The sequence below is a fragment of the Cordyceps fumosorosea genome, assembly GCF_001636725.1.
Source record: "Cordyceps fumosorosea ARSEF 2679 chromosome Unknown scaffold_21, whole genome shotgun sequence".
Classification (NCBI taxonomy): domain Eukaryota; kingdom Fungi; phylum Ascomycota; class Sordariomycetes; order Hypocreales; family Cordycipitaceae; genus Cordyceps; species Cordyceps fumosorosea.
This window is the reverse complement of record NW_017387321.1, coordinates 45,354-62,865: the sequence shown is the minus strand read 5'-3', so window position 1 is coordinate 62,865 and position 17,512 is coordinate 45,354. Positions and strand designations below refer to the sequence as shown.

At 54.7% G+C, this 17,512-nt stretch overlaps 8 protein-coding genes across 8 annotated transcripts; 3 read left to right on the top strand and 5 right to left on the bottom strand.

Moving 5' to 3' along the window:
- Positions 1-79: 79 nt before the first annotated feature.
- ISF_07283 (Fatty acid desaturase, type 1) lies at positions 80-1,456 on the top strand (the record flags this gene model as incomplete). Its single annotated transcript, XM_018850886.1, has 4 exons — positions 80-114; positions 186-970; positions 1,034-1,202; positions 1,273-1,456. 4 exons carry the CDS (start codon positions 80-82, stop codon positions 1,454-1,456), a joined length of 1,173 nt encoding a protein of 390 aa, XP_018701798.1.
- A 114-nt stretch (positions 1,457-1,570) lies between these two features.
- On the bottom strand, positions 1,571-2,320 carry ISF_07282 (amino acid adenylation domain-containing protein; the record flags this gene model as incomplete). The annotated part of the gene is made up of 1 exon (XM_018850885.1): positions 1,571-2,320. One exon carries the CDS (start codon positions 2,318-2,320, stop codon positions 1,571-1,573), a length of 750 nt encoding a protein of 249 aa, XP_018701797.1.
- Positions 2,321-3,162: 842 nt separating this feature from the next.
- ISF_07281 (UDP-glucuronosyl/UDP-glucosyltransferase) lies at positions 3,163-4,548 on the top strand (the record flags this gene model as incomplete). The annotated part of the gene is made up of 1 exon (XM_018850884.1): positions 3,163-4,548. One exon carries the CDS (start codon positions 3,163-3,165, stop codon positions 4,546-4,548), a length of 1,386 nt encoding a protein of 461 aa, XP_018701796.1.
- A 117-nt stretch (positions 4,549-4,665) lies between these two features.
- On the bottom strand, positions 4,666-5,953 carry ISF_07280 (O-methyltransferase; the record flags this gene model as incomplete). Its single annotated transcript, XM_018850883.1, has 3 exons — positions 4,666-4,970; positions 5,022-5,792; positions 5,884-5,953. The coding sequence occupies 3 exons, from the start codon at positions 5,951-5,953 to the stop codon at positions 4,666-4,668; spliced, it is 1,146 nt and encodes a 381-aa protein (XP_018701795.1).
- Positions 5,954-6,807: 854 nt separating this feature from the next.
- ISF_07279 (hypothetical protein) lies at positions 6,808-7,563 on the bottom strand (the record flags this gene model as incomplete). Its single annotated transcript, XM_018850882.1, has 3 exons — positions 6,808-7,070; positions 7,137-7,368; positions 7,459-7,563. 3 exons carry the CDS (start codon positions 7,561-7,563, stop codon positions 6,808-6,810), a joined length of 600 nt encoding a protein of 199 aa, XP_018701794.1.
- A 2,681-nt stretch (positions 7,564-10,244) lies between these two features.
- ISF_07278 (Serine/threonine-protein kinase domain protein) lies at positions 10,245-11,777 on the top strand (the record flags this gene model as incomplete). Its single annotated transcript, XM_018850881.1, has 1 exon — positions 10,245-11,777. One exon carries the CDS (start codon positions 10,245-10,247, stop codon positions 11,775-11,777), a length of 1,533 nt encoding a protein of 510 aa, XP_018701793.1.
- Positions 11,778-12,599: 822 nt separating this feature from the next.
- On the bottom strand, positions 12,600-13,348 carry ISF_07277 (ADP-ribosylation factor 6; the record flags this gene model as incomplete). Its single annotated transcript, XM_018850880.1, has 3 exons — positions 12,600-12,763; positions 12,822-12,968; positions 13,099-13,348. 3 exons carry the CDS (start codon positions 13,346-13,348, stop codon positions 12,600-12,602), a joined length of 561 nt encoding a protein of 186 aa, XP_018701792.1.
- Positions 13,349-14,698: 1,350 nt separating this feature from the next.
- On the bottom strand, positions 14,699-15,409 carry ISF_07276 (hypothetical protein; the record flags this gene model as incomplete). The annotated part of the gene is made up of 1 exon (XM_018850879.1): positions 14,699-15,409. One exon carries the CDS (start codon positions 15,407-15,409, stop codon positions 14,699-14,701), a length of 711 nt encoding a protein of 236 aa, XP_018701791.1.
- Between the last annotated feature and the right edge of the window lie 2,103 nt (positions 15,410-17,512).

Below are 17,512 nucleotides of genomic sequence, written 5' to 3'. Positions count from 1 at the left end.
TGGTTTCATAGACTCGGTTGGAGGCTCAATTCGTTCGCATACCCAGCCCGTGGCAAGAATACAACAAGAAAAAGAAAAGATGTCTCAAAGAGCTTCCAAGGCCGATTCCTCGGTGTGAGTTGTTTTCCCCAAGCAAAGGAATGACACGTGAAGATTGCTGGCTGACAATATTTGCATCGAAAAAGACCCAAGTCGGCAACGACACCGACAGCGTATCCCGACATCAACACCCTCCGCCAGGCGATCCCGAAGCACTGCTTCGAGCCCCGGGTGGTGACCTCGCTGAGCTACCTGGCCCGCGACGTGCTCCTGATTGGCACACTCGGCTGGGCCGCCGTCCGCTACATCCCCGCCATCGACGATGCCGCCGTCCGCACCGCCGCCTGGATTGCCTACGGCTTCGCCCAGGGCCTTGTCTGCACGGGGCTCTGGATCCTGGGCCACGAGGCCGGCCACGGCGCCTTCTCCCGGCACCCGCTGCTCAACGACGTCGTCGGCTTCCTGACGCACTCGAGCCTGATGGTGCCCTACTACTCGTGGAAGTTCTCGCACCACCGCCACCACAAGTTCACCGGCCACATGGACAAGGACATGGCGTTCGTGCCGCGCACCCAAGAAGACTACGAGGAGCGCCACGGCCTGTTCCACACCGAGTTCCTCGAAGACACGCCCGTGTTCCAGGCCGTCTCGCTGCTGTTCCACCAGCTCTTCGGCTGGATCTTCTACCTGCTCTTCAACGTCTCGGCGGGACGCGGCAGCCAGCAGAAGCCGACGTCGACGTTCCTGGGCCGCAGCCACTTTGACCCCAACAGCGCCGTCTTCCGCCGCAGCGAGGCGCCCTTCATCGCCCTGTCCGACGTCGGCCTCGGGCTGACCTTGCTGGCCCTGTACAAGCTGTCGGGTGTCGTCGGCACGCAGACGGTGGTGCTCCTCTACCTGCAGCCGTATGTCTGGGTTCACCACTGGCTAAGTAAGTTGAAGGCGAGCTCCGGTTACCGGGTAACTACGTGCAGTACTAACGACATGTCCGCAGTTGCCATCACCTATCTGCACCACACCCACGTGGATGTTCCTCACTTTGAGGCTGAGCATTGGACCTTTGTCAAGGGTGCACTGGCCACCATCGATCGCGATTTCGGATTTATCGGCCGCCACCTGTTCCACGGCATCATCGAGCACCACGTCATTCACCATTTGTTCCCGTAAGTAAATTTCATTCTTTCTATTGTGCGCGGAACTTGTCAAGGCGCGGTACTGACTCTACATGTGCAGACGCATCCCCTTTTACTATGCTGAGGAAGCTACCGATGCGCTCAAGCCTGTCCTTGGGGATTTGTATCACCGTGATGATCGATCCTTCCTCGGACAGCTGTGGTCCAACTTCACTCAGTGCAAGTATGTCACTGCCGACGAGTCCACCCCCGGCGCTCTCAAGTGGGCGCAAAAGTCCAAATAAATAGATCTGGCCCCACGGGGCAAAACATAGATGGTTCGGAAAAAAAAAAGGTTACCGGTCTAGAATATAGAGGTCAATTATAGATGGATAGACTATACAGGAAGCTCTTCTCCTTTAGCGTCTGTTCGCGATCAACATGTACATCTTGAGGTCTTCGGGTGCCCAGTCAGGCCGTTCTATCGCAACCGTGAACCCTTTCGATTCCAGCAGTGCCTTGGTGATGGCGAACTCGCTCTTGCTGTCGCAAAGTTCGATCACAATATTGTTAATCAGGTTCCAGTGCTTGTCGTCCAGACCCTTCAGCACGTCCAGCTCAGCACCCTCGACGTCTATCTTGAGCAGGTCAACGCGTTTCAGGTCCGGCACGCGGTCGAGGAATTCGGACAGCCGCTTCACGTCCACCTGCACCTCTTCCGTCTCCTGCATGAGCTTGGCGATGGGGTGCTCCTTGTCGATAGACTTCATCTGGTTCTTCTTGTCCTCTAGGTATAGCGTCGAGTTGCCAGGCATCTGCGGGTAAAAGGTCAGGGCCATGCTGGCGTTCTCCTTGCCGAGCCCGCATTGATGGGCCTGCACCCCAGAAACACCGTGCAGCTCCATGTTGCGCTGAAAGGTGGAAAAGGTAGCCGGCGCAGGCTCAAAAGCGAGGATAGTCGATTGCGGATATTTCTTCTTCATGAAAAGGCTGAACATGCCAATGTTGCCTCCGGCGTCGACGATGAAGGCGTCGTCGGGGATCGACGCGTTGTTGTAGCACCCATCGACGAAGATTTCCTTGTAGATGAACTCGACCTCGAGCTTTGCTGCGGGGTTTGCGTAGACGGAAAAGTCATCTGCAAGTTGGATTTTTTGCACGGCAGCCATTGTGATGTAATGAAAGAGAGCTAGTTTTGTGTACTGTGGTAGTAATGAGCGGGTATCTGCGACTCAGTCGATGCTGAGCAAACAAAAGAAGCAAGCCAGTCCGAGACTGCTTTCTTAAATCAACAAGCCCAAATATATTTACTTGCAAATGCATCTGGTCTGCCAAAGAGGCGTACGCCACCCATCGTTCCGGACGGCCCGGCGGCCCGGCCCATAGAGATGTCCGAAGACCGACCCGGTGTGGCACACTGTCAAGGCCACGCTCTTGTACAGCTTCACTAGCGCAGTAAGATGGCCCTTGATTGAAGATGGCCCTGTCTCGCTACATATGCGCCGTCAAAGAGACCGTCTGTACATTTAGTCATCGGGCTTTCGGCGCTTGCAACGTACGAGTAGTCGGCGCACTCGCGACCTGATGGTACAACCAAGTGGCGCAATGATGATCCCCTACCTTGATCCTAGCTGCCGAGAGCAGGCTGTCGGAGGGCCTACCTCCGATGTCCCCAATCACGACCTATAGTCGCGCGGGGCCTCGGTGAACTGGATGGCCGCATATTGAGAATACGACCCAAAATCTGACATGTCTGATAGTAAGACGCGACCTCGCTGGATCCTGTTGCGCTGTGCTACCTGCCATGGGAGACACGAGCTGATCGCTGATTCCGGACAAGGCTCAGTCCGTCGAGGCCCGCACCGGAGGCCTGAGATATGGGCGAATCGCGATACGGCCCCCCTCCACGACATTGATTAGCTACTCTATATATATTCTAGTAAGGTTTCCGGGATGGCTCCGACATTGGCTCTGCCATTCAAGCTTCATCTCCTTTCCCGACTTCTTCACCATGGCTCCATCGCGCACTGAGTCCATCACCAACGGCCTGCCCGACAAGTCCACGTTAAAAATCATAGCCCTCGCCTCTCCGGCGGATGGCCATACCTATCCCATTCTACGCATCGTCGAGGAGCTGGTTCTCCGCGGCTACGATGTGACCTTCCTCGCCGGCGATGACTTCAAAGACCGCGCCGCCGCCGCGGGAGCCCACCACGTCACCGTCCCGCCTTACAACAACATACCGGGCATCATCGCCGAGCTCACCGCCATCACGGACAATAGTGAGCGGGTTGCCAGGGCCATGATGAGGCTCTTCATCGAGCCCACCGCGGACCGCATGACCGTGTTGTACCCGGCCCTCGAGCGCGTCAAGCGGGAGAACCCGTCGCACAAGATCGTGCTCCTCACCGAGTCGTTCTTCCTCGGCGATCATCCACTATATTTCGGTGCGCCGCTGCCGGAGGGTTTCACGACGCGGCCGCGCGCTGTCAACATCAACGCCTGCTGCTACGGGCTGAGCAGCGTCGACACCGCGCCCTTTGGCCTGACCGTCGTGCCGGACGGTACGACGGAGAGTCGTGCCATCTACAAGCAAATGTACTCGGACTTGCTGTCCGGGCCGCTCAGCGCTGCCATGACGCTCCAAAAGAAGACCTTCACCGACCTTGGTGCGGAGGACCTCGAACATGTCCAAGGGCGCCATCCGCTGGACGTCATCACCACCGCGGCCGACGTCACGCTGCAAATGTGCCCGCCGAGTCTTGAGTATCAACGCTCCGACGTCCACCCCAAGGTCCGTTTTGTAGGTGCTCTACCGCCTCGCCTCTCCAAGCAAAGCTTCACTGCACCGCCCTTTTGGGATGCCGTCACCCAGGGCGACAAGCCGGTGGTGGTCGTGTCGCAGGGCACGGTGGCGGTGCACTACGACCAGCTCCTCGTTCCTACCATGCATGCGCTCGCGGACAGGGACGATCTCGTAGTCGTCGCCATCTTGGGAAGCAGAGGTGCCAAGCTGTACGACGAAGTCGCCGTGCCCTCCAACTGCCACGTCGTGGACTACCTCTCGTACGACAGGCTGCTGCCCTACGCTTCCGTGTTCATCGTGAATGCCGGCTACGGAGGCTTCATGCATGGCGTTGTGAACGGCGTGCCGATGGTGCTGGCGGGCGCGAGCGAGGACAAGCCCGAGGTGGCGAACCGCGCCGAGTTTGCGGGCGTGGGAATCAATCTGAGGACAGGAACGCCGTCGCAGACTCAGATTCGGGATGCAGTGGATGAGGTTCTGTCAAACTCAAGGTACGCGAAGCGTGTGAAGGAAGTCCAGGTAGAGAATGAGAAGATGAGAGCGATGGACTCGGTTGAGGAAGAAATTCTCAGATGGGCAGCCATGGACTGAGGCTGCAATTCTATGGGTGCATGATGAGCGTTATTATTGTAGTTGTTGTCTCATTATTTACTTGTCCGCTCTCTAAATAACAATACCGCGACATCTCTCCCGGTCCCATAGAGGTGTTTAGACCGGGACCAAATGGAGGATGGTCTGCCCAGATGCCTTGTCTGCTGATGACTTCGCAATCTTGAGGCCAGCCGAACCTGCCAGCTCTTCAAACATGGCATAGGTCCTGCGCTTGCCGCCGTAATTCATCATAAAAATATCCATGGCTGCCAGATCGAGCGAAGGATTATCAGGAAGGACCTGCTCCGAGACGAGCACCGTCGAGTCTTGATCGCACGCGTCACGACATTGCTGCAGGATTACCCGAGCTTCCTTGTCTGGGTAGTCGTTGAGAACTCTCCGAATGTGGTAGACCAGAGCTCCTAAAGGGTGTCAACGACAAGCTCAATGTTAAGGACTGTAGACAAACTCACCTTTGATCAGCTGCGGTTCGAAAAAACTGGAAATCATCTTTGGGATGTCCTTGATTATCGCATCATTCTCAGACATCGCCTCATTGATTGCCGAAATCTGGTCTTGCAAAACGCATCGTTGAGGCGGAATCGCCGGGTTCTCTTGTATAATGGCCTTGAGCGCCTGACCTTTGCCGCCGCCGACATCCACGATCAGAGTGCGCTTGGGGTCCTTTCCCACCTGCTTGGCAATCCAGCTAAAGTCATAGTAGCCCACAACCTTCATCTCATCAATGGTGGCCGCCATGGCGGCGTTGAACACGGCGGCCCTGTTCCCGGGCAGCAGCGGCATGACGTCGTAGATGGACTTGTCCGGGTGGCCGTAGCACAGGCCGAGGGGAGTTCGCTGAGCGGACTGAGGCTCTCGCCAGCCGTTTTCGTCAAAGTAGTCTGGCCAGCGGGTGGCAGGGCCCATGAAGAAGTCCACGTCGAGAGAGAGGAAGTTGACGGCCGCCGGGTACAGGAACACGCGCGATTTTTCCGTGTGCGCAACGCGGCCGGGGGCCGGGCTGGCGAGGCACTTGACAAGGACGAGGAACTGGATAAAGCGGTTCAGGAGCGCCAACTCGACATCAGTCTTGTCGGCCAAGGCTTTGATGGAGATGTCGGACTCGACGGGGATGGCCTGAAACATTTGGCGCGAGAAGAACGTGCGGACAATGCCGAGCTCAATCATGTTATATAAGTATGTGTGTATAGGCGTAACGACGAGTCCTTTCTCATCGTTGCTGCCTGTAGAAGAAAAGCATGATTCTGTACCTTGTAAGTCTTTGATTCCGAGAGAGACTGAGCCATTCGTGGTTCATTCGAATACACAGCGTACCTGTGGGGGTTTCATCTGCAGGCGGGACAGGAACCGCCTGAGGCGCGGCTTGGGCAACAACAGTAGCCATGATGACAGCCGTATGTAAAATCGCAATATTTTGGAAAGTTTTACTGTCCTTGAGCTCGTTCAATGAATGCCCTTGAGTCTGGAATCAAAGCTCTTGCAGAGCGGGAGCGGGAATTTATAGCTGGCCGAGGTATGGCATGGATAACTCTCATCCATGACAGATTACAGGCCGCCGTGGACGGCTTACAAGGACCGCACGCAGTCTTGAACAGAACCCACAAAGTAAACCAAGTAATCCAAGTAATCACGTTTAGGCTGATCTCTTACCTAACGAAGCGGCGTATTTCTCCATCTCGCACTACGGTGAAGCCATAGGGCTTCCTCCTTCCCGCCACAGTTTGTTCCAACACGTTTTCGGCTTGCCGTGTCAATGAGTATGTCTGGGTACAGTAATAGGAGGACGGCCTTGGTAGAGTCGCGCGAGCCCCATTCAAGAAATTCTTCCTGTCCGTTAAGTATTATAGTTTAGCTCTTAGCCAAGGTCGTTTAAAGTTATGGGAGCGCGTCAGCACGACTGCGTCAGGATGATCGGTAAATGAGCCAACTAGCCAGCCTCGTCCCCAGGCGGGTGACTGCGGCCGGCGCGGTTGAGACTGAATCGGCAATACACTGGCTATGGTTACGTGCAGTTCAAAGTCATGTATATAGTGTTTATTGATAGATTTGCTGGTATTATTGAACCCGACGAGACTTTTCTGGCGTCAGGAAGCCGGGTAGCCTCTGGTAGCACCGAGAGACATTTGGATCAGATTTCGACGCGTGGAAATTTCCTACACCAGATTGCGGAACCATCTCGAGAGCATGGCAACCACAGAAAAAATCCAGGAGCTTATCCGTATAACCCTTCCCATCTTTTCACGGGGTCTGGGGCTGACCTTTCACGTTCGGCCACTTACTCCAGTCGACGGAGCCATAGGCCTTGATTGCTTCGATGCCCTTCTTGTCCGTCTTCGCAGCGCATTGCGTCCTGGTGTTCAGTATCTTTCGGTTTTCAACCATATTTCCGGGAATCAAGAGTTGCAAGAGCCGAAACCCATCAATTATGCTAAGTCGTATGGTGTTGGTCATGACGAAGTTGGATCCGCCAATGTTCTTTAGATACGCCACCATGTTTGCCTCTTGACCAGCTGTTAGCATATCGCGCTTTCGGGGGAACGCAGGGAAAGCACCCGACATCGGCTTACCATTTTTCTTCCACCAGAGAGGCTTGCCGTTCCAAAACTCCGGGACCCAAGCCTTGTTTACTGGATTCCAAAGTAGGGCATCCGCGAGGATGGCACACACCCAACCGTCAGGAGATCCGGGCCAATCGCCAAAGTTGGGGCTGATGTAAACGCCTGGACCGAGCTGGTCGGAACTTTGAGACCCAGTGTAGACCAGTGTGTTGCCGGCTTTTCTGTAAAGCTCGGCTTGAGCCTATTGTGCATTTATTGTATTAGTGACTTTCTGTACTCCGCAACAGCGACTTTGATGGGGCCAGTGTCATGCTGCGACCACGTAACATACTGCGCTGACTGTTCTGTAGCCCACGAAAATGCTTGGCCCGCGCTCGGCAAGCGGCGACGTAGTAACAAGGCCGACAAGGGCAAGAATAGGTAGAAAGAGCTTCATTGTGGCAGAGAAATGGCACGAAGATGCGAGCTGCTCAGAAAGCAGACAGTCGATATGACGTGCGATCTGCAATATATATAATCTACAAGTACATGCCAATCGTGCCCCCTTCCTACCCTGGCGCCCCGAAAGTTACGCATGCTACGTGGCATGGTATGACGATGCACGCTGTCTCGGATCAAGGTAAGCTGAAGTCTGACATACATACATATATACAGCTGAAGTGGTCTGCGTCTCGATACGACAATGTGGCTGCGTCAGGCAACTGTCAAAAGATTTTCCCTGGTGTCGCATTTGCTATTACAGGCCTTAGTAGAGTAGTTACGGAACTACTGGTATCTAAAAGCATCGAGTCGCAGCAATGAGGAAACGATTGCAACGACTCGGCGCAATAAATATAACATGGCCATGTGCTGATAATTGTTTAACACTACGGATACGAAGTAGGGTGATGAGGCTCATGGCTGCAACTCTCCAATCAAATACAATGCCAGATTAGATTCCAATAAGTACTGCCATGTCCCCCCACCATATCACTTGCCACACTTGCCGTGGCCCATCTCCTCTCTTTTCCAAGTACGTCTTGACGTGCATGAGCTGGTTCCAAAAATGAAGCTGAACGCAGTCATCTGCATACATGAACCAGAGACTACATCAACCCAAGGCTTCAATGGTTCCATCTGCAAAAGGCTGCATGAGACAAAGTCGTTGTACTGTGGCAACTCAGCCAGCCTCTGCCTGTACCCATTTTCAGTGGCTGGCTCGATCAGCAGTGCCTTTTGCCCCATTCAAATTACCAAAAAGGTGGGATCAGAACGTTTGAATAGAGCTACAAGCAGTTGGGGTTTTATCCCATCACTGTAACATGCACCAAATTGTCATACGCGTCTGAATAGTAAAGGAAGGACGGCTGAAATTTTTTTGAACTGAAATACCGTAGCTTATGCGGAACGTGGGGAGGTTGCATAGCAAGATAACAAGCAACCCTACCTAGTCGGATAGCCGTGATACCCTGCAGGCCTGCAAGGTGTAGAAATTGGTTTGTTTAGAGCAAGGGCTGTGATGGCACTGGGTTTAGGAAAAAAGTATGATCTACTAGTTACTCTATTAACACTACTCGCAATGCTTCAGCCTATTAATGCGTCGGGTTTCTCTGCTTCGAAACTTTGTTTCCGCTGTCTGCGAAGGGGACGACACGGCGGCTACCCTTTGGCTATCTGCTACTAGCAGTTAGTAGGTGGGAGTCGTATACTCCTGGGTCGGTCTCCAGTAAGTATTGGCCTCAAGGTCGAGGAAATATGTTTCTTCAACAGTTCAATGCTAGTTTCAGCGACGGCTATCAGCATCATGGAAGACGTTCTTTGCTTTGGTCATCGGTACGAATTATTTTGTGAGTACTGTTGGTGTATGGCTGGGCTGTCGGGTGAACAAGCTTAGTCATCCCAACAGGAGGACTGACAGAGAACAGCAAGTTAGCACGAAGCAAAACAGCAACAAGCTTTTTTATTTGGCCACAAGTTTTACTCGACAATTGCGATCTCAATCCATCTATGAGAAGCTGTGCAAGAGTACCGCGCCTATAGTCCCCACCGCGCAACCAAGCAGACAAGGTCGCCACCCGCTGCAGGTCGGCTGCGTGCCTGCGAGCTCTTCAAGCGTCACTGCACCAGACTCGGTCCCTTCATCGCAACAGTACGAGACCCCACAGCAATCTCATTGCGAGAGGCTGAAGCTGGGTCTCCCCTATTTACTGGATCAAGGAGGAGTTGTGGCGAGATACCCCAAGGTACTGACTGGTACGCTGTCTGTCTGCTCGGCCGCTGACGCTCTGCTCCTGCTCACAGTGGAAACGAGTCCGTTCCGTTGTGGAGGCGTTTTTGGCCGTTCGAGCTTCCGGCATTTTCCACTCCCATCCGCGAAGCAAGCTTTTCTCTCCTCATCAGGGGTTTTTGGACATTCTTTTAAACCGGGGATTCTGAACAAGGTCTAGCCGAACACGGCGTCGTCACAAGAGGAAGAGGGCGTGGTTCCCTTTTTTGTTGAACCACCCCGAAGCCATGACAAATCCGCCCTCGGGGCCAGGCTCAGGCAACACCGGCGCTGGCGTTGGTAATAATAGCGCGCGAACCCATCAGTCACTCCAGCGTGGCGTCAAGGCAGCTTTTGATGGTACGTATCACCACTTGCAGTTGCATTCCAAACCCTTTATTACTTGCTACCCTTTCCCTCGGCTCCCCTCCCGCGCCAGCCCGCCCGGAAGCTACATCCTGGTTCCTGGGTTTAGATGCGCTTCCTCTTCCGCGAACCCCTGGTTCATTCCCGGAAAGAAAAGAAGCTGAGTCAGGGAACCTGCTTGTTGAACATCTCGACAAGTGTCCATGTCACGGCGTGGAGGATAGCTTCAACAGCCCGTCTCCAAGAGCCCAGAGTTCGTTGCTCTTAGCGTCTCATGGCCCCTCCTTAGGCACTGATACTCCCCTCCCAAAAACTCTTGCATGTTCTTATTGCCGCGACCTTTTCTGTCCAACTGCGTTTTTGGGCGCTGGTGTCCGGACCTTCGGCCATCTTGCCAGGTAAAGGCAAAGCCCGACCGCCCAGGGTCCCGCTGCCATCAACCATCGAACCCCATCTACTCTACCACATCGCCGCATCAGAACTGAGAAGCTCTTGAAAAGCTTCTCATGCCGCTGAGATTCGGCCCCCATAACGGGCAAGCATCCCATCAACAGCAACTCCAAGCCCAACATCCCCAGCTGCAGCTGCATCACGGCACCCAGTGGTATCCGTCCGCTGCTGCTCCGCCCATGCCGCCCACCTCATCGTCCCTGTCCTGGGGTTCGGGTTTCCTCGCGCCCATGTCCACTTACCGAAGCCAGAACTATGCTCACAAACCAACTTTAGAAGGCGTCGGCCGCTCGGGAGGCTACCAACCCAAGGTTCGTGTCACGGAGCGATATCGCATCGTCGGCTTCATCAGCAGTGGCACCTACGGCCGCGTCTACAAGGCTGTGAACCGAACCAACATTGTCACGAGCTCCAACGGCACACCCGTGGCCGCGGGACACGAGGTCGCCATCAAAAAGTTCAAGCCTGACAAGGAAGGGGAGCAGGTCAGCTACACAGGCATCTCCCAGAGCGCCATTCGAGAAATGAGCCTCTGCAGCGAGATAAACCACGTCAACGTCATCCGCCTGATCGAAATCATTCTCGAGGACAAGTGCATCTTCATGGTCTTTGACTACGCCGAGCATGACCTGCTCCAAATCATCCACCATCATACTCAGCAGCCACGCCATCCGATCCCACCCGCAACCGTCAAGAGCATCATGTTTCAGCTGCTCAACGGCTGCCACTACCTACACACAAACTGGGTGATGCACCGCGACCTCAAGCCCGCCAACATCATGGTCAGCTCGTCCGGCGCCGTCAAGATTGGCGACTTGGGCCTGGCGCGACGCTTCGATAAGCCGCTGCATTCACTATTTAGCGGCGACAAGGTAGTCGTCACGATCTGGTACCGCGCACCGGAGCTTATTCTCGGCTCGTATCACTACACGGCTGCCATCGACATGTGGGCCGTCGGCTGCATCTTTGCCGAGCTGCTCTCCCTGCGGCCTATTTTTAAGGGGGAGGAGGCCAAGATGGATAGCAAGAAGACGGTTCCCTTTCAACGCAACCAGATGATGAAGATCATGGAGATCATGGGGGCACCCACCAAGGAGCGCTGGCCGCTGCTCGCCACCATGCCCGAGTACGGTCAGCTCAACGCGCTGCAGACCAGCATGGCCGCGCATCATGGCCGCCACGCGCATCACCACGGCCACCATGGCGGTGCCGGCCCGCCGCCGCTCGCCTCCAACCTGGAGAAATGGTACCAAAATACCACTGTCAACGCACCCAGCAGCAACAACACTTCCTCCGGCGCCTCCACCTCGCTCAGTTCCCTCGGCCAGGACGGCTACCGCCTGCTTGCCGGCCTGCTCGAGTACGACCCCGACCGTCGCCTCTCTGCCGAAAAGGCCCTGCAGCTGCCCTTCTTCAGCAGCGGCGACAAGGTCACGGCGAACGCCTTTGAAGGCCTCAAGGTCGACTACCCGCACCGTCGCGTCAGCCAGGACGACAATGACATCCGCACAAGCAGCCTGCCGGGCACCAAGCGAAGCGGCCTTGGCGACGATTCACTGCTGCGTCCGTCGAAACGAGTCAAGGAATAGCGATGGAGGGTTGGACTCATGTCTAAAAAGAGAGGCAAGGTCTCGACGAGGCTCGGCTAGGACCAGGCGTTTGGCGTAGGCGGAGGAAATGTTTCGTTTCGAGTTCTTTCTTATGGCGTTGGAATGGCTGCTTTGGCGAAGCGTTGGCGTCACAGAGCCGACACGATAGATGTACAAGGTATAATACACAACAGAATCAGTAGCTTGGCAGATGCCAAGCGACGACAGAGTTCAAAATCAGGCTGTGCTTCACCTACGTTGCCGAGGAGGTTCAAGACTGCCAGCTTGGAAAAAAAATGGACATAATAAATTGATATAAAACAGCTGTACAGAATACATCAGCCCGATATTAAAACCTGGCACGACTGTCGGCCCGCCGCAGATACTGTCGTCGCCCTCCTCCCTTGATTCCCGCGCATTAATTCTTGTATTACAGTGGTATAGTCCGTCTCGGCTGGCGATGAGAAAAAAATCGACGCACGGTTGGTGTACATGGTATAATGGTTACGTTGAGTCTCGCCTCCCAAGTCATCCCTCTTGCCTTCTTTGCACTGCACCAACGATTGTCCTCCTTTTGAGGACAGAAGAGTGTGCTGATCGCGTCCTGAGAGGCCACAGTGCTTCTTCTCCCATCTTTCTTCTCCCTGGACGACATCATGGCTGCGCGACTTGTGTTTGCAGGGACTGCTGTTTCTAGGGCCAAAGTTTGGCGCTTTCGTCATCCGTGACGGTAGTCGCGAGTCGGATCAAGGCGCGTGACATGTTGGAGAATATCGCAGCACACAAAGGAGAAGGGTAGTGGTGGTTTGGAGCCGTCCGATATTACTTCTTGACAGGGGCGGGAGGAGCCTTGACATTGTTGGAGAGCCAAGCGAGGCCCTCGAGCAGCCCCTCGCCAGTGGTGGCACAGCTCGGGACGACGTACCAGACTTTGTCCTTGAGCTTAGAAAGCTGGAGAGCTTCGGTGACCTCCTGAGGCTTCATGGCTGTGCGAAGACGGTCAGCCTGTGTTGCTGTCGGATGTTGAGCGGGTACATTGCTAACCTTCTTTCAGATCCTGCTTGTTGGCAAAGACGAGGAGCAAACTGTCCTTCATCTCCCGATCGTTGATAATGCGGTGAAGCTCCTGGCGAGCCTCGTCTATGCGGGCGCGGTCGGACGAGTCAATGACGAAGATGAGACCTTGAGTACCTGTATTGAGAAGAAAATTAGTAACTCGCCGGAGTAGTCGCAGGCATGAAACGACGCTGGCTGATTTCCACACGAGGCAAGGCAGGCGACACGAAACTAGACAACTGTTGAAACCAGCTAAGCCACATACCACTGAAGTAGTGCCGCCAGAGAGGACGAATCTTGTCCTGGCCACCGACGTCCCAAACGTTGAACTTGACATTTTTGTAGGTGACAGTCTCAACGTTGAAACCCACTGTGGGAATGGTAGTGACATCCTGGCCGAGTTTGAGCTTGTAGAGAATGGTGGTCTTGCCAGCGGCATCGAGGCCGAGCATGAGCAGGCGCATTTCTTTGGATCCGAAGATCTTGCCCATAACCTTGGAGATTTGGCCACCCATGACTGCGAGTTGGCGCGCGCAAATACGATGCGCAAGTTTCGACGAGACGGAGTGGGCGTTTTATGCAAGTGTGGTCGGATCGGCTCGTCGCGATGCAAGTTATTGGTTGGTCGTGCGCAGCTGCGTGACGTTAGCAACAAGACGAGGGAAAGCGGATGCGATTCGACGGTGGACGGCGGTTGTATGGAGTGAAAGGAGGCGAGGGGAGGGCCGTCAGGCGAGGCGGTTCGATGCGACTGTCACGATTGGGAAAAAGTCGAGAGCGAAGCAGCAGGCCGAGTAAACAAAGGGCAGAAGTGGGCAGGTAGCGGAGGGGTAGTAGGTGAAATGAAGCGAGACAATCGGAACGGGGTTGTTTAGCGACGTCGAGATGCGCGTGTGACTGGCGTCACAGCGTCAAGGTAACAAGAGGGATATCAGGGGCAGGCCGTCGCGGCAGTTCAGGTTGTATGTACGCACCGAGATTTGAGGGCGAGGTTCATAAATTGGATTGGCGACCACAAACTATGCAAGAATAGAAAATTGGAACGGGAGTTGGGCAAAGGAAATGACGAAATTAGATCCCTGAGCCCGGGGGGGAAACACGATGGTCAGGTGGGTTCAGAAGAGGAGGGTGATAATGGATAGGTAGGTACCAAAGTAATAGCGGGAGGGAGGGGAGGAGTCGCGGCTGCTAGCAGAACAAGGCGCAGGTACCGGTAATGAGGCGTTAGTGGGTGGGACAAGCGGCCAGCCAACTCTGGGCAGAGCGTGAGGGTGGACGGGGAAAAAAACCGTGGGGGGGTGCTTGGACTCCAGTCCTGTGGAATTACATGTTTCGAGATTGTCGACGCCAAATTAAACTAGAGCACACCTTGGTATATTCACTTCATATCTAGGTACCAAGTAAGTTAGCTACTAATGTACAAAATGTATGCCGCTCAGGGGCTCAACGTCACAAATGCGAGGCCCACAGGGTTCGTCAGGCACCAAAGCAACTGGAATCCACTAAACTAAGCACCCAAGGCGCACAAAGCAACCACTGAAGCTTGCTCCGATCGGCTCAGGCACAATCGACATGGCCAGGGCTTACCTAAGCACGAAAGTGTTCAGCCCACAGCCAGCCAAGGCATCTAGTTATTTTCATCCTTCACGTTCAAACTCATTGCGACGCCATCTCAGGCAATGTTTTAAAGCACTATCAACAAGCTTAGGATTCAGTACTGCCAATTTCCGAATGCCCTTGCGTCACGAATCACACACTCGCACACGCCACAGCCTCTCCCCTCGCGATAGCCCCGATCCCGATCCCGACCCCGATACCTGCCCAGCGCTCTCACCGGGGCCCTATGTTGACGCAAGGTTTCCTACCTATGCACCAAAGTGCAGCTTGTCCATGCGCTGGTAATAGCTTGAATCACTCTCCCCCTTGATGCGGGGCGTGTCAATGGCCTTGCTGCAGCCGCCCGCGCAGAGGCCGATGGCGTTGACATGACCGACTTGGCACTCGTTGTCGACGCGCGCGTGGTGGCACTTGCCGCACAAGTGCTGCGACTGGCGCGTGCAGTCACCATCCGTGTGGCAGCCATACTTGGAGCAGTGATCTGCCCGCTCCGTAAGCGACTGCGCGCCCTCGCCGTACGTAACCTCCCAATCGCCTGCCGGCTCGTGGACAGGCAGCGCCAGCGACGGATTGTTCTTGTTGAGAATGGACGCGAAGAGCACACGCGCGTAGGCCGGGTTGAAGTCAAAGAGCGTCTCGTTGGTTGAGACGTCCTTGACCGAGGCCGTGGCCGCCACGTCGTCGATGGCGATGTAGCTACCCGGTCGGGGAGCCGCGGCCCACTCAACCTGCTCCTTGATGTGGCTGGCCGTATCGGTATTGAAGCGCGTGTCAATGTAATAAAGTTTATTCGTGCCCGAAACGGCTACGTAAGGCGTCCGAGGAGCGACAATCTGAAGACCGTACGGGGTGCTGTAGAACTGTGGTGAGCCCGCCTCCTTGGACTCGTGGAAGGACGGGGTGCCGTGGCACAAGCCGACGAGGCCCAGCAAAGTAGGAGCGATGAGTACAGCGTGCATGGTTGGATCGTCGCGTGCGGGAGTTTCGAGATGTAGTGTTTTCCTTGAATGTTGTGGAAATCTGGAGGGCTTGCATTTGGCTACAGAGAAGCGGCTTCCCGGCTTTTTATAACTTGGTCTATGCTACTATCTGATGTAAGAAGATGACATGTAGGCAAGGCAATCGTTCGGTTGATACTGAAGAGGGCTAAAAGTATACGAATATATGCCGGCGCGCATTGATACGACTGGATTTCGACATCATGTTTCGGCTGTTACTGAAAAGAGACAATATTTTCCACTGCAATAGATGAGCAATGTAGCCATTTTGCTGGCGAGGGCTTTTCGAGCCGGTCTACTGGCAGGGAAGCACCTCCCTCTTCGCAGAACAACTATGGACTCCTGGAGGGTAGTGGGTGGTGCGGAATTGGGTATTATTGATATTGTACTTGCAAATTCAATTCGTATCCTGCAAGCTGTGATGCTGCGCCCCGATGCAACCTGTAGCAACCTTGACAATCAGTGTGCGATATGAGATGGTTAACCAATCACAGTGGCATCTCGACTGGTCTTGATTCTTACATGGCGATCCCGAAGACCCGACAGGTTACTGCCGAGATATTTGGTTACTGAGCAACTGGAACTGCCGAAACCATGTCCCCTTGATCTATCAGTACGTGGAAATTTGGCTTGTGAAGGAGCTGCGATACGGCGATTTGGTGTGCAGCTGTATGCTGACGCGGAGCTTCGTCGAGTCGAAATGGACGAGCGTGTGGAGAATGAAGAATCCTTCCTCGTTTATGAGAAGTGCCAGGCATGACTTTATCTGCTGATAATCTCTCTAGAACATGTGCTCTTGATAAGGCGTCGATAGTTGTTGACTCCCACATTTTGACATGCCAGACTTGGCGTGCCAAGCATCGCGGGCGATCGGCGGCATCGCCCGCCTGTCCTGCCGGTGGCTGCCGCGTGCTTCCGGCTATCCGTGTGGGCGTTCGTTCATCCATGCCACGCAGGGTGTCGTAATTGCAGGGAAAACTGCAAACTATTGGTGGTGACTTTCCCCCGCTCCTGTCAAATGGCTCACCCAGACTCGCAGCCTTGTTTGCCTTGGGCTTGTTTTACCTAAGGCAACTCAGTCAGTCATTGACAATACAACCGAGCAAGTGCAACCGAGTCCTTCTCGGCATACAAATCTAGACAAGCACCGAAGAATAGATTTGGCTGCAGCATGACTCTCTGCCAAACCTGCCAGTCGATCCCGTTTGGGAGCCTCCCGCCTTTTCCGCAGGAGTACCGCCCCTCGCTAAGCGGACTGCAGCATGTACACCAATTCCATCGCAGGGCAGGTACATTTCGCGATGTGTCAAGCCAGCGCGTGAGGCACCATGCCAACTTTCAGGCCCTCGTGAAAGCCGCGGAGGAGGGCTGCGAGCTTTGCGTCTTGATCCATGCACAGGCGTTGGCCTTGCTGGGCGAGCTGGAAACCCCAACGGCCAAGCAGTGTAGATACAGGCCGCCGAGTTTCAATATGTGGCTATCCCAGCGAGCTGACGGCGGCCAGGGCTTCTGGATTTGGTCAGAGCCTCCATCTATGACCGTGGGAGCAGAGATTCTCCCCGTTGCGGCGTTTACGTTTGTCGTGTCCCAAGGTGAGCCTGCCCCCCCCCCCAATGTCAACCCTGGCAATTTACGAGTTGAGAAACATGCTGATAGCTCCAAGATCACCCTCTTGCTGCCATGATCCGCGGTCGACCTGTTACCCGGACCATTGACGCCCAGACACTGCGAACGTTGATCCAGTGGAATGCCGAGTGCGAACAGCATGGCCCCTGGTATCAGAGCAACGAACCTCCACCAAGTCGCCTGATAGATGTGGAGACCGCTCACTCTGACGGATGTATAAAGATAATCGAGCCTGATACTGAAGCCCGCCATCGTTATATCGCTCTCAGCTATGCTTCTGAATCTGCCGTCGTAGCTCACTGGGAGAATAGCCCGCTCGCTGCAGGCGAGCGGATATGCATCGAAGCTTTGCCAAAGATGTTCCAGGACGCGGTATTTGTCACGCGTACTTTGGGGATTCGACATCTCTGGATCGACTCACTTTGTATTCCTGGTGAC